Genomic DNA, 15,932 nt, shown 5'->3' with positions numbered 1-15,932 from the left:
TTACCGTACTTAAATAAATTATCAAAATACCCTCCTCTGAAACACTGTTCACGCCGCCGCACGTGACGGCGCGTGGGGTACACGCGCCACCCGCCGGCAGCCGTGCGTGGCGCTCAGGCGCCACTCACTGTGGCAGCGCGTGGGGCACACGCGCCGAGCCCAGAAACGGCGCGTAGCTTGCCACCGCCGCCCCATTTCTTCTCCTTTTCCTTCCTCCACCCTTCTTACGGCCTCACACCGCCTATAAGCCACTCCACGCTCCCACACGCGCCGCTCACGGCGACGGTAAGCCCTCTCCTTCAAACCTTCCCCAATCCCCCTCCGATCTCCACACATCCAACCCAAAATCATCCATAATCATCACACAACATCAATATCATCAATCCTTACCTTGATTGCACGGCGGAGCCCTTGAATCGACGATGGAGAAGTTTGAGGTGCCGGCGGAGGAGATCGAGCAGTAGTGGAGGTAGGCGGCGACTCGAGGCTCAATCCTTGACGCGGGGGTTCCAGGGATGAGGAGGGGTGGTGGCGAGCTTGCCTCGAGCACGTCGTCGATGTGGAAGCACGACGATGAGATCCCCGAGCTTCAATGTGGCGAATCGCGGCTCGTCGCGTCCAGGGGTGACTGAGGGTGGTCGTGAGACGCCTTTGGGGTGGGTGGTGAGACTCACGGCAGCCGGTGAGGCTAGATTGCCGGTGGGCAGTGAGGGAGAGAGAGGGAGACTCGGGAGAGCGAGAGAGAGAAAAGGAGAAGGGAGGCGGGGTGAGAGAGGAACGAACGGGTTTCCAATTATGGGAACCCTAGCTGAAAACATTTCCTTTTATACCCCCTCCCAAAATCGGAAACTAACTTCCGTCGTTAATAACTTTTACGTACGTCGTCCGATTAGAACGCGTCACATATCCACGAACTCTTATTGACGAGCTCTACAACTTTCGTGAAGGAAGTTTTCGCAACCGATCGACGGAATAAAAGTCGATAATTTCGTTCGGAAACGTAACGTTTTTCTTAATAAACGTTCCGAAAACGTTTCCGTTTTTTGTTTCAAAGTATCGCAACCATCACATTCGTTTTTAATCAAACTTCACAACTTAAAAGAATTTAAATTAAACCAAATATTGTTTTGAAATTTAGGGTTATTACAATCTACCCCCCTTAAAGGAATTTCGTCCCGAAATTCAAGCTCACTCAACAAACAACTGTGGATATCTAGTCATCATGTCTGACTCTAGCTCCCAAGATGCATCACCCTCATCATGGTGACTCCACAGCACCTTCACTAGCTCAACTTCTCTCATCCGAAGCTTCTTTGTGGATCTATCCAGGATACGAACCGGCTCTACCACAAATGTGGCATTTTCCTTCACTTCAATGGTGCTATGATCTATCACATGTGACTCATCTGGTACATACTTCCTCAACATGGAAATGTGGAAGACGTTGTGAACGCCCGACATGCTAGTAGGCAAGGCTAGTCGATAAGCTAGTTCGCCCACCTTCTCGAGTATCTCGAAGGGCCCAACGTACCTCGGAGCCAACTTTCCCTTCTTGCCAAATCTCACCATACCCCTCATAGGTGAAACTTTCAAGAACACATGATCGCCGATCTCAAACTCCACATGTCTCCTCTTTAGGTCCGCATAGCTCTTCTGTCTACTCTGAGCAGTTCGGATTCTATCCCGAATGATCGAGATCTTCTCCGTGGTTTCCTGAACTACCTCTGGACCCATCAGTGCCTCATCGCCAACTTCGGCCCAACAGACCGGTGAACGACATGGTCTACCATAAAGAGCCTCATATGGTGCCATGCGGATGCTAGAATGGTAGCCGTTGTTGTAGGCAAACTCAATCAATCTCAAATGATCTTCCCAGCTACCCTTGAAATCCAACACACATGCTCTCAACATGTCTTCCATCACCTGATTCACCCTTTCTGTCTGCCCATCCGTCTGAGGGTGAAAAGCTGTACTCATATCCAGGGTAGTGCCCATCGCCTTCTGCAAACCACCCCAGAACTTCGAAGTGAAACGTGCATCTCGATCATAAACAATTGAAACTGGGGCACCATGTAGTCTCACTAACTCATCCACATATAGTTTCCCAAGCACGTCCACTGAGTACTTCATCGACACTGGGAGAAAATGAGCCGACTTCGTCAACCGATCGACAATCACCCATATGGCATCGTGACCCTTCTTCGATCTAGGCAACCCGGTCACAAAATCCATAGATATCTGCTCCCACTTCCAAAGAGGAATAGTCAGTGGTTTCAACATGCCAGCTGGTCATTGATGTTCTGCTTTCACTTGCTGATATGTAAGGCACTTCGATACAAACTCCGCTATATCCTTCTTCATACCGTTCCACCAGAATTGCCTGCAAAGGTCCTTGTACATCTTGTTGTTCCCTGGATGAACGGTATAACGTGAACGATGTGCCATACGAAGGACCTCCTCCCGAAGATCATCACAATCTGGGACACACAATCTTGCCCCAAACCTTAACCCTCCATCGGTTCCAACTCTCCACTCAGAAGGGCACTCATCAAACGTATCAACTACAAGATCTGCCAACTTAACTTGAGAGAGTCGATCCCGAGCCTGACCTTGTATGATCCTCGTGATCAATGTGGGTTGCACCGTGACACTACCAAGGAAGACCCTAGGTTCTCCTCCCGATGGTACTAAATCAAACTCCGATGCAGTTTCGAGAATGAACCATTCCTGGACCATAAGTGAGGCCACCACGCCTCTCGGTTTCCTGCTCAAGGCATCGGCCACCACATTTGCCTTCCCCGGGTGGTACTCTAATGTGAAGTCATAGTCCTTGAGGAGTTCCATCCATCTCGTCTGCCTCATGTTCAGCTCCTTCTGAGAAAACAAGTACTTCAAACTCTTATGATCAGAAAAGAGTTGGAACTTCTCTCCATACAAGTAATGTCTCAAAATCTTCAAGGCAAATACAACTGCCGCAAGCTCTAGGTCGTGCGTCAGATAATTCTTCTCATGAATCTTCAACTGTCTCGAGCCATAAGCAACAACTCCTCCATGCTGCATCAACACACAACCCAAACCTTGGAGCGAAGCATCACTGTAAATGACATAGCCACCACCACTTGATGGAATCGTCAACACTGGGGCGGTAGTCAATCTGGTCTTTATCTTGTTAAATGCTTCCTCACATGCATCCGTCCACACGAACGGAGTATCTTTCTTGGTCAATTTGGTCAATGAAGATGCAATACTAGAAAACCCCTCGATAAACCTCTTGTAGTAACCTGCCAAACCGAGGAAACTACGTATCTCTATAGGGTTCTTTGGACGACTCCAATTCTTTACTGCCTCTACCTTTGACGGGTCCACTAGTACTCCATCTTTTGAGACAACATGACCAAGGAATTTGACCTCTTCTTTCCAGAACTCACACTTCTCTAGCTTGGCATACAGTCTCGCCTCCTTCAAAGTCTGCAACACTGTTCTCAGGTGCACCACATGTTCTTCTTGTGTCTTGGAGTATATCAGAATGTCATCCACAAACACCACTACGAACTCATCCAAGTACAGACTAAATACTTGGTTCATCAAACTCATGAAGACAGCTGGTGCATTCGTTAAACCAAATGGCATGACGACAAACTCATAATGTCCATACCGGGTCCTGAAGGCTGTCTTCGATATATCTTCTTCCTTCACTCTGAGTTGATGATAACCGGATCTCAAATCAATCTTAGAGAACACCGTAGCACCTTTGAGCTGATCGAACAAGTCATCAATCCTAGGTAAGGGATACATATTCTTGATGGTCACCTTGTTCAGCTCTCTGTAGTCCACACATAACCGCAGAGAACCATCTTTCTTCTTCACGAACAAAACAGGTGCTCCCCAAGGTGAAACGCTAGGCCTAATGAACCCTTGGTCTAATAGCTCATCGATCTGCACCTTCAGCTCCTTAAGTTCATTTTGCCCCATTCTATATGGCGCCTTTGACACAGGTGCTGTACCGGGTACTACATCAATGCAGAAATCTACCACTCTTCGAGGAGGTAGCCCCGGTATCTCTTGGAACACTTCACCAAACTCAGATACTACCACAATGTCTGTGATAGTTACTTTCTGATCCACTGACTCCACATGTGCCAAAACTCCTGATCTCATGGCGTTATCAGACTTGAGGCAACGATAACGAAACACTGGCTCTCCGGGTCTATGAAAGGACACCACCATGTCAAAACAATCAATCACAGCATGCTGTGGTCTCAACCAATCAATCCCCAAGATCACATCATAAGTGTGGTCCGGAATCACAATCAACGAAGCAGAGAACTCTCTACTTCCAATCAAAATAGGACAAGCTTTGCAGATTGTCTCTAACTCAAGTGACACTCCAAGGGGTGAAGTGACACATAAGGCGTCCCCAAGAGGTGTAGGAATCAATCCTAGCATCTCTACTACCGAACTAGCAATGAATGAATGCGATGCTCCCGTGTCAAACAATACTCTAGCAAGGTAGTCAAACAGTGATAATGTACCTTCCACTCCTGTGTCTCGCTGACCCACTGCGAACACTCTAGCTTGGCCCGCTGGTAGCTGTCTCTACGGCCGTTCCTGCCTACCCTGCAGTGGTCGGGTACAATCTCGAGCTATGTGTCCCACTTGCCCGCACCGGTGGCAGCCTGCTCTCTTCGGATTCGGGCATGCTGAGGCGTAATGTCCCATCTCGTTGCAGCCATAACAGCTCACCGCTGCCAATGGTCTGAATGGTGCAACCCTGTTAGCTAGGGGTGCCGCCCTTGCCGGAACCTGATAGTGGGGTCTTGGCCTCTTCCATGACCTACCCGTCGGTCCTGAGTGCTCGCTACCTGTACAGATCGCCTTGCCTTTTCCCTTTATGTCTCTGTTTCCCACATCTCCTGCTTGAGTCTTATTTGCTTGCTCCAAGTTCATGGCACTCTCAAATATCAACTCCCTAGTAGTCAGGCAAAGGACTGATATCATGGTCTTGTACTCCTGTTTCAGCCCTCGTAGATACTTCTGAGCTAAAGCGGTCGTACCCATAGGCCTGACATACCGATACAGCTGTGAGAATCGAGCATCATACTCTCTAATGGTCATGTCTCCCAGCACCAGTGCCAGAAACTCCAACTCTAAGTCCTCCTGTACTGAGGCTGGAAAATACTTCTCTCGGAATATGGTGGTGAAACCTCCCCATGTGAATGTAGACACATCCACAGTCTGTCTCATGCTCTTCCACCAGTCTAGAGCATCACCCTTGAGAAAGAATGTAGCTATCTTTCTCTTCTCAATCTCTGTGCACTCTATCATCTCAAAATAAGTCTCCATACCCTCGATCCAATAGTCAGCTACCATATGATCTAGTCCCCCATGAAAGGTCGGCGCTGACAGTGCACTAATATCCTTAATCAGCTTCAACACTCGACCGTCATCTCTAACCGCAGGAGCTGGCTCAACCTGCTCCTCCTGTGGAGCAGCCTCCTCATACAGGTTCTCCACGTTGCGGACTCGGCCCGCGACCCTAACTCGACCTCGGCCTCTCGCCCGTCCTCAGCCCTGTCCTCGGCCCTTATCAGCGTTCATCACTTTCAAACAACGGAACATTGAGTCAATACTTGTGAAATCTCGAATTCAACTAAAACAGATTCAATAGGTATTAACGTGAAATTTCAGGATAAGATGAATCATCGAATTATCATCACGATACTTCCCAGAGGACCAAACCATAAGGTATGGCTCCCAATTACACTCTCGCGTACCCGACGACATATCAATACCGAGGAGTATGTGATGGGTGCCCGCCTGCAGTCGGATCATCGCTCCCGGATGATATTGATAATCGCCAAATACGCACTTAGGCTCTGATACCAACTGTAACGACCCCAAAATTTCGAGCTTACAAACTCAAAATTCTAAAGTCGTTAAACACAAAATAATCTCCATAAAATCGAAATCATTAAAGTGTCACAGCGGATCAATTCTGAGTTCTCAATACAACTCAGACAAACCAATTATTACAACCCAAATTTATAATCCATACCTAAAATGGAAATGTAATAATCCTCACAAATCACTCACAAATCTCACAAATAAAATCACACCAGTTCTCACACACAAATCCACGCTAAAACCTCACCACAAGTAGGACACGAACGACTTCGAACCTCCGGAGTCGTCGCTCAAACTCCACTAATCAGCACCTGCAGAGTTATCCCCTACACCATCGGATTGGTGCACCGGGATTGTAAACACAAACCCGGTAAGCTTTACAGCTCGTATGAGTAAAATGAAAATAGAACTCGCATATTAATGCATATACGAAAATCTACAAATCAAACAAATATAAATGCACTCATGAGTCAATGGACGGCCCATCTGGTTGTCCCAAAGAATATGAAAAGAAGCTCTCATGAGAAATTAAGTAACCCTTCTGGTTACCCAAATGCATTTATAATACGGGTACCAAGAACGCTGGTACACATCTGTTACCCCTCTCGTAATACACCGCCGATATTGGATAGCCACCCGCTACCCAACATCCAAAATAATCTGAGTACCCATCAGCAGATAACCACCCGTTACCTCACATGCAGTACTAAGGCAGACAGACTAGAGCTCTAACTGTATCGTAACTTTCGCCCGGCCAAAGGCTAGGTTTCGACTTGCCAAACACGTACAATAATCTCACATCATATTGTACCAAACATCAGGTCCGAAGACAAATCACATTTTAACAATCTCAATGTTAAAAATCACGTACAATAATCTCACATCATATTGTACAATTCAAATCACATGCTCAATATAATCACAATAAAATCATAACAGTATATTATATAGCAAACTATATATATTCGTACTTATTTACCATTTATACAATACATATATAGTCCACTATATCTTATACATGTCATATTTCACAACACATGCTCAATACACAATCTTCCGTCATCAAAATGACCATTTCTAATGAATTAATAACAGTATATAATATAATGAACTATATATATGCACTTATTACCATTATACAGTATATATATAATCCACTAAATTGTATACATGTTGTAATTCATTATTAAATACTCTTGCAAAAATCTTGAATCACCGCGAGGGTAGATTCGTAAATAGGTGAGATTTTACTCACCTTATTGACTTGAGCGTAATTCCACAATTCCCGAAGATAATTCATTTCCTCGATTTAACGATCACCTTGAAAAGATAAGAAAAGAATTTAGAATCGTTTCGTAAACCTTTAAATGCCGAAACAGTAATAATCGGTTACTGTTCAGCAATTTTCGGTTTTACGAAGTTACTGTTCAGTGTTACTGTTCACTGTTACTATTCACGGTTACTGTACAAATATTCAATTAATACGTATTTCTGTACGTATAAATACTATATACGTATTTCTGTACGTATAAATATTATATATGTATTTCTGTACGTATAAATACTACATACGTATTTCTGTACGTATAAATACTATATACGTATTTATGTACGTATACGTACTGTTTAAATGTAAATACAATCTCAGTAAATAAAATTTACTAAATTATCATTTTACAAATTACTTTTTACATTTACTGAAAGTAATTTATATTTACATTTACCGTAGGTAAAATTTAATTACATTTACCGTACGTAAATAAAATTTACATTTACATTTACCGTACTTAAATAAATTATCAAAATACCCTCCTCTGAAACACTGTTCACGCCGCCGCACGTGACAGCGCGTGGGGTACACGCGCCACCCGCCGGCAGCCGCGCGTGGCGCTCAAGTGCCACTCACTGTGGCAGCGCGTGGGGCATACGCGCCGAGCCCAGGAACGGCGCGTAGCTTGCCACCGCCGCCCCATTTCTTCTCCTCTTCCCTCCTCCACCCTTCTTACGGCCTCACACCGCCTATAAGCCACTCCACGCTCCCACACGCGCCGCTCACGGCGACGGTAAGCCCTCTCCTTCAAACCTTCCCCAATCCCCCTCTGATCTCCACACATCCAACCCAAAATCATCCATAATCATCACACAACATCAATATCATCAATCCTTACCTTGATTGCACGGCGGAGCCCTTGAATCGACGATGGAGAAGTTTGAGGTGCCGGCGGAGGAGATCGAGCAGTAGTGGAGGTAGGCGGCAACTCGAGGCTCAATCCTTGACGCGGGGGTTCCAGGGATGAGGAGGGGTGGTGGCGAGCTTGCCTCGAGCACGTCGTCGATGTGGAAGCACGGCGATGAGATACCCGAGCTTCAATGTGGTGAATCGCGGCTCGTCGCGTCCAGGGGTGACTAAGGGTGGTCGTGCGACGCCTTTGGGGTGGGTGGTGAGACTCACGGCAGCCGGTGAGGCTAGATTGCCGGTGGGCAGTGAGGGAGAGAGAGGGAGACTCGGGAGAGCGAGAGAGAGAAAAGGAGAAGGGAGGCGGGGTGAGAGAGGAACGAAAGGGTTTCCAATTATGGGAACCCTAGCTGAAAACATTTCCTTTATACCCCTTCCCAAAATTGGAAACTAACTTCCGTCGTTAATAACTTTTACGTACGTCGTCCGATTAGAACGCGTCACATATCCACGAACTCGTATCGACGAGCTCTACAACTTTCGTGAAGGAAGTTTTCGCAACCGATCGACGGAATAAAAGTCGATAATTTCGTTCGGAAACGTAACGTTTTTCTTAATAAACGTTCCGAAAACGTTTCCGTTTTTCGTTTCAAAGTATCGCAACCATCACATTCGTTTTTAATCAAACTTCACAACTTAAAAGAATTTAAATTAAACCAAATATTGTTTTGAAATTTAGGGTTATTACAGTTTGACCAGATTGGATGACAGTTGAGCGCCAGGTGACACTCAACTGCTGAGCAGGTGATCAGCACTCCTGTGAATAGGGAATAAGATGATGAACATCATCTCTGGGCTTCGATTAAAAATCAGGGGAATGGGGAGGCTTGTTTGGGCATCACCACGCATCTCTTTGATGTTTAAAAACTAAGCCTTTATCAAGTTTTATGCCTATTTCAATTTCACAATTGAACTGATTTTAATGAATTTAGATGATATTTGTTCACGTGTTTTAAATGAGGGGTAGATATATAATTAATTATATATATCAACTTGGGGCTTTAATTTCTGAAATATGGATGTTATTTCCTTGATTAACGTCATCCAAGCACGTTTGCAGCACATGTGGCCGTGCACCCAAGACTCTCCGTACTCCAACCACCACTACGCGAACCCGGAATCAAATGTTGATTGGTCGACTCATAGTTACAAGAACGATCGCCATTACCAAGGGCATCACTGTCACCAATTGCATAAGCTAAGATCCAATAACCCACAGGGTTGCCTCCATAACTTCAAAAAGAAGCCTAAACTAGATCGCCGACAACCGCTATCGGTGCCTCCTAGACCAAACCACCAGAGCTGATACTCATATGCGCCTCAGTCTAACTAACCCAAGCCTAAGCAGCCTCAGCACCGGTGAAATCCAACAAAAGAAACATTGGCTCAAGTTATCAGCCGGCGTTGAGATACCTCTTCAATGTTGCCCGAAAGTTAGCACGATTAATTCTATCATATTTAGGTCTCATCATTTAGCCCGCGGATCTAATAAGCTAACGAAGGCCCGCAAGCCCGATGAACTTTTATCCGGCTCGACTCGCGAGAAAGCCTGTCAAAACCCGCTTCCGTGTGTAGAGGGGCCGGGCTTACTTTAGAGTTGTGAAACCCGGCCCGGCCCGCTAAAAACCCGCACGGCCCGACTGGTCTTAAAACTGCGGCTGAGCATCAAATTCTCAATTTGGAGATTGAGTCTGATTTTGCCATCTTGGTGCAACTTATGGAGAGTCCTAATTTGAAATTTCACCCCCTTGGTTCTATGTGTTTTGGATGCTATATTATAATGACCAAGATGAAGGATGCTAAGCTTATTCATATCTTCATGGAGCTAAACATGACTGCTGATCATTTAGCTAAAGCCAACATTGATCATGATCTCGGCACTGTGTACTTTGACAATCCCCTGCCTGTTGCTCAAAGAGTTCTTAATGACCTTATGCTCTTCTACTAGAGTTGGCTCATGTTAGTTTGTTTTTTTGTTTTTTTGTTTTTCTTGGGTCTTTTAGACCCTGGTTGTAACAACAAAAAAAACCATAGTTGTACAACTCACATGCACCAATACACGTATATCAATTGGACGTACGTTTGATCAGATATTGCTACGGTCAACCAATCTGTCAACTCGTCACTATAATGCTTTTATCTTCATTACAACATATACACTTCTTTTTTCCCCTAGAGTTGAAATCTGATGCTAAGCTTTTATTTTGGAGCTTTTCACTGAATTATACACCAAGATAAAGCTGCTCTGATCATTAGAAAGGGACCTTACAAGCTCACAATGGCATTTCTAAGTCTAAGTCAATGCCACAAAAGCAACCCCCCCCCCCCACCACCACCAACATTCATTCATCTGTCCTGGTTCAAATGAAGGAACCATCTCCACTTCTTTTTCTAGTCATGATATATAGCAACAGCAAAAGCACATCTTTCGTTTCCATTCGAATATCCGAGTGTGTGTTTCCTTCGCTTCGAATTAGTACGCAGCAACAATGGCCCCATCTGTTGGGTTCCGATGGCTGCCGACCGTAGCCATCAGCATGATAGCCAGCCAAAGTGCTCTGAAAAAGAAGCTATCACGAGCCAACCTACTGTTACTAGATGGAAACTCGCTCTTGTTTCTTTATGTCAGTCTCTAGAACTTGCTACAGAGAAAGAGATTATGGAGAACAATTGATGAGGGTCAACGTAGAATCCATTTACATTTCTGAACTGTAGTCTGTTTTGGAAGAAGAAAGGTTCATATATAGTCAGAGAGAAAGACATTCACTAGTATAATTGGTTCAATTAATGAACACAATGCTATGATTACCAGTCCCTCTTAGGACATGTAGCTCTTTACAATAAAATAAAATAAAACAAGACAAACCAAACCAACAATTGGCGAAAATGGTGAAGGCCATGTAAAATTTTCTTAATTAAAGGTAGGAGGATTAATGTACAGGTTTATGATGTCGTCTTGCCGTTGCTAGGGCTCTTTCCCAGAATGGAAGGCTTCACTTCTCCGGTCTTTGGACTATGCGGCCCTCTTCCACCAGAACGAGGACTTGGCACTCCTCTAAGCTCACTTATTCGAGGACTGAAGGTTACTCGTGGACTGTCAAGGCTTCTAGGGGCATTGGCTGGTGTTGAAGTTGTACTTGTGATCTTAGGACTGCTCACATGCCTAAACTCACCTCTGCTTCGAGTAAAAGCCTCATCTAATATTTCTGCATCTCCTGCATAGGAAGCTCCAGCTCCCAGCTCTGTCTCCTGTTTGGCACATCAAATACACAGGAAGATGAGCTTGTGTACAATGATGTGAAAATGTAAAATTAAAAGCAAAAGAAGTTGAAGCTAAGTTAGATATACCGCTGCGAGACTAAATGATAATGCTGGAGCCTCTTCATATTCTGCAGCATCCAAGTCCTGAAGATGAGCTCCTTTGAAAAACTTGGGCAGAAAGTATTGTCTCACAGGAACCAACAACATGATCATCAAAGGAAACATGACCCCCGCAATTGGAACCCAAGTAAGCCCAAAACATATAAGCAAGTACACAGTTTGGAAAATTGTGAACATTGCAATTGTCTTGAAAGGCACAGTTTCGACAAAGGTTGCATGGTACTCCTCAAGGACTCTGCAGGTAAGATGAACAATTTATGTATGTCAACCGATGAAAAGGAAGGGAGAGTGAAGATGTATGAAGCACATGTAAGAGGATTTGAAGGGTTACTTGTATCTTCTACTGGGAGCGGTAAAGAGCAATAAGATCCTTTCCCAAAATTGGTTACCCGGTAAGCTTTCAATCGCCATGAACGCAAAGTAGCCCCAGAGGACTGAGGTTGGGATCTTTTTTAGTATAGGCATGGCTGCAACACATGCTCCAACCAGTAAAGCTTGAAGTAAGTTACTAACACGCTGTTCTTTCACCTCAACAGGCAATAGATCATCAATCTCTTTCTCCACATCAAACACTGTATCATCAACTGGCGCGTCAATATTGTTTCCCATACTGGAAGCTGCCTGGATAGTTGACTCTTTTAACTCATTCAGTCCCTGTTCAAGTGGCCATACACAGATATTTGATTTAGAGATCAAGATAAGCAACTCTCTTAAGTAAGGCTTGCCTAATTTGCATATAAAAGCAGCAGGTTAACATTTCGAAAGACTAAGAACTGCGAGATATTTGTATATAGTTTTGCCAATACCAGAGACGAGGCACCCTGGTAAACCAGAGGAGTCTGCATTTGATGATAGGCTTCTTGCATATTTCCATACAGCTGTCCCAAGCTAGCATTTTTTCGCATACTTTTCCGTGCTGTTGCTACAAGTTTATTACGAAGCAACTGTACAAGAAAATATAACTCTGAGAAGGAGAACAATTGGCAGAGAAGAATAAACAAGGGAGCAAAAAGAGACATTAAAGAAAAGAAAGAAGGCTGTAATTTGTGTTGTGTGATTACCTGGTGTTTAAGGGTAGCCAAACTCTTAGTATGCATTGGAGACTGTGGAATGACACCATTTGATGGAGGAATTCCTAGCAGACCACACATTAAGGTCTGCCAGATAAGAGCAAGACATAAGTTACTTGAAGTTGATTACTCAGAAAGAAAAATTGATGAAATTGAACCAAAATTTGAAAAAGCAAGAAATGCAAATTTGCCTTTGCATACCAGAAACCCCAAAAGAAGCAAGTCATAATGGTAAGATGATGGCTTTCTCAAATTGAATTCTTTCTGCTGAGCAAGTTGGGATGCTACACTGTGGTCGAAATAATATAGCACTGCGATCATTGTTGCTGGAATGAAAGCTCCGATGATATAAAGGATCGGAACATCAAGCATTTGCTGTGAAATAATTCAAGAACAAACAAAATTCTGCTCGCTTAATTAATTAATTGGCAAAAGGCAGTCATATAGCCAACCAAATGCAGAGAAAAATCATCCGATCACATGCCTTAATGACAGTCCAATTCTCATATGCACCAGGTGACCATGGATTCGGACTAAAGAGACGTCGTGGGATTCCTTTTGGAACACTACTAGTTGGTATGTAAGATACACCTGTCCAGACTAGAACCATAAGTGGCACTCCATAATCTGCTATGAAGCCTCTGAGAGAACCTGTAACAAACATGTTTGTACGATTACATCAAAAGAGACCTGGTTAATCTGTTTAACTAAAAGCATTAATTTACCGGACAGAATAAGATGGATACTAAATGTATGCTACTTGCCAGAGCCATAGCGCCAAGATCTTGCTTTTCGACTTTTTAATGCCGAGAGAAGAAGGCCAAATGACAGCACTAAAGCAAACATCCCATTTGCGAACCTCCATGAAGGTATAAACTGCGCTAAACTTGTATCTTCTCTTTGTGGTATGCGAAACTCCTCAACTAGTCCCTAAAATATTACATTTGCAAATAACCAAGGTTATGATCAAATTGTTCAGTTGTACAAAGAGAAGATACAAGTTTTACAGTTATGTTCCCTAAAACTGCTCCACAGTCCCTAATTTTTTATTTTTTTTAGTCCTATGAGAACCAAGCTTTACTGTTATGTTCTCTTTGGCAAAAAAAAAACACCTGAAAGAAGATTCTAATTCCAGAGTTTCTTTCAACTTTAATGTACCAAAAGTTGCAGCTATTCTTACTTTAATGGCTTGCTGCATGAAGAGCATAGCAATGAGGAGGCCAAACAGTTCTCCAGCTACACGAGTGAACCTGTTGATAATGGAACAAGCACCTAAAATTGCCAATAAGAACAGCAATCCTGCTGTCCATACACATACCCTACAGGAAAAATTAAGTATCATGAGAAATGTGAGCTCAGTCAACCCAATTCATAGAAAATTTTAAAAACCAAAATGAACTGTGGAATAAGACAATATTACAAAGCGTGATCCAGTACGTAATTAGTAAAACAAAATCTAGAAAATGAATAATAATGCTAGCTCACCATCCTGCCCATGCTAGAAACAGCTTTGGACCTAAGTCATTTTGCTCCTTGACAAAATTAAACATGAAGGTGTACATGATTACAGTAGGCTCAGCCACACCCAATATCAGCAAGGGTTGACCTCCAATTATGGAGTGAATAATTCCACAAACAGCCGTAGAAACTAAGGTTTGCACTGCTGTCAAAACTCCATCTACAATATTAAAAGTTGCTAACTAGTTAAATATCAGATCATAATTCAATAAAAAAAACTCACATATGCCGGCCATAACTCACATATTATTGTTAATCACAATGGTTAACTTTATCTTTATATTGCTCACTTTTTCTTTCCCATAATCAAAGATGAAGAACACACTAATGTGAAGAAAGACTAGAACATTCAAAGATATCAGAAAGTTGTAACCTTTATAGATCAGAATTTTATGTTGTTTTCATTTTCAAGTACAAACTACAAAAGAATATGTCTTTAGAGTTCATTTACCAGTACTTCGCTCCAGCTGTTCACCAAATGAAATGACCGGGATTGCTGAAGCAAAAAAGATGTATGTGGTGGGAGCCAAAATCCTGCAAACCATATTACCATTTTGTCACCCGAATATTGAGTTCAAATCAAACTTATATTGTAGGAACTGTAGCATTGATGCAAAAGGGTATCATCTCATGCTTCACATATTGTATGTTCCATTGTCAAACCGTCAATCTATCAACAATCTCGACTTCACATCAAAACAAAATTGATGAATCAACAATTTGACAACTTAACAAGCCGGATTTGTTTACGAAAGCCAAATGAATTCTGAAAAATAATAGAGAACAAAACGTTGAAAAAGTGAGTACCTGTATCCAGCTCTGAAGCCACCAGTCCAGTCTTGCTTGTAGCACATCAATCTTCCTCTAAGGTCATTCTTGATTCCACGCATGGGCACAAATGTCTCCTCCATCCTTCTTCCTCTAGTGTAGTACTACGGTACTATCTACGACTACTTAAATAGCTTCCACTAATTAATCAATGGGTGTTTCTAAATTCTAACAAGGCTTTCTCTCAGTAACCTGATGTGCAAGAGATTGCCAGTGGCAATCAGAAGTAAATAACCACCTAAATTACATGGTCTGGGAGCTTTAATTTTCCTCTCTAAAATTGCAATGCAAAACTGTGGAGAGACTAACCACCCAGCAAATGTGGAAAGTGGTAGATTCCAAATTGGGTGTACCAGACATTCAGAAGCAAGTTGGAGAGAGAGAGAGAGAGAGAGAGAGAGAGAGAGAGAGAGAGCACCCAACAAAAACTAATCAAGGTTGAAGTGGATACTTGGTTTGAGCTTGAGACTTGAGAGCTAGCTGTAAATATATATAAGATGTAGAATATGGAAGAGGGAGATTTGATGAGGGCAGCATTGCGGGTCAGAAGGGAATAATGGAGGTGAATCTCACTGTCATTGCACTTCTCAATCCCAGCAGTAGAACACTGTTAGAATAATAATCTTACCTCTCTCTCTCTCTCTCTCTCTCTCTCGACGATACGATACTTACCCTAGTCTTTCCCGCTTCCCCGACTTGTGGGCCCCATCCCGTTCTGTTTATGACATGTCGAAACGGACCCAGTAAGAATGGTCTTCTCATTGTTCCGAGACAAAATGATAGTATTATACACATGCATTACTGTATAGACGATTCGACGTATTGTGAACTCATCAATTTGGACGCGTGCATCTTCTTCTAAATTCTAATTCTTGGGATGAAATACTTGAACAACTTGAACAACATACGTTTTGATGTTCAAATACTTAGGAGGGGGAGGATGCATGTTTTAAGAGGATCTGTGTCTCTATTATAAGGCCAAAGCACAAGGAGAA

General features: G+C 43.3%; 1 protein-coding gene across 1 annotated transcript; it reads right to left on the bottom strand.

Annotated features, from left to right (window-relative positions):
* Positions 1-10,505: 10,505 nt before the first annotated feature.
* LOC126800358 (boron transporter 1-like) lies at positions 10,506-15,068 on the bottom strand. The gene is made up of 12 exons (XM_050527718.1): positions 14,917-15,068; positions 14,561-14,643; positions 14,077-14,269; positions 13,772-13,910; positions 13,356-13,521; positions 13,076-13,242; positions 12,793-12,966; positions 12,583-12,678; positions 12,328-12,465; positions 11,853-12,175; positions 11,489-11,756; positions 10,506-11,389 (listed from the first exon to the last, which is right to left on the bottom strand). The coding sequence occupies exons 1-12, from the start codon at positions 15,018-15,020 to the stop codon at positions 11,084-11,086; spliced, it is 2,157 nt and encodes a 718-aa protein (XP_050383675.1). The 5' UTR covers positions 15,021-15,068; the 3' UTR covers positions 10,506-11,083.
* Positions 15,069-15,932: the final 864 nt, after the last annotated feature.

The sequence above is a fragment of the Argentina anserina genome, chromosome 1 (assembly GCF_933775445.1).
Source record: "Argentina anserina chromosome 1, drPotAnse1.1, whole genome shotgun sequence".
NCBI lineage: Eukaryota > Viridiplantae > Streptophyta > Magnoliopsida > Rosales > Rosaceae > Argentina > Argentina anserina.
Note: the sequence above shows the minus strand (reverse complement) of the source record. Positions and strands in the feature narration are given on the sequence as shown.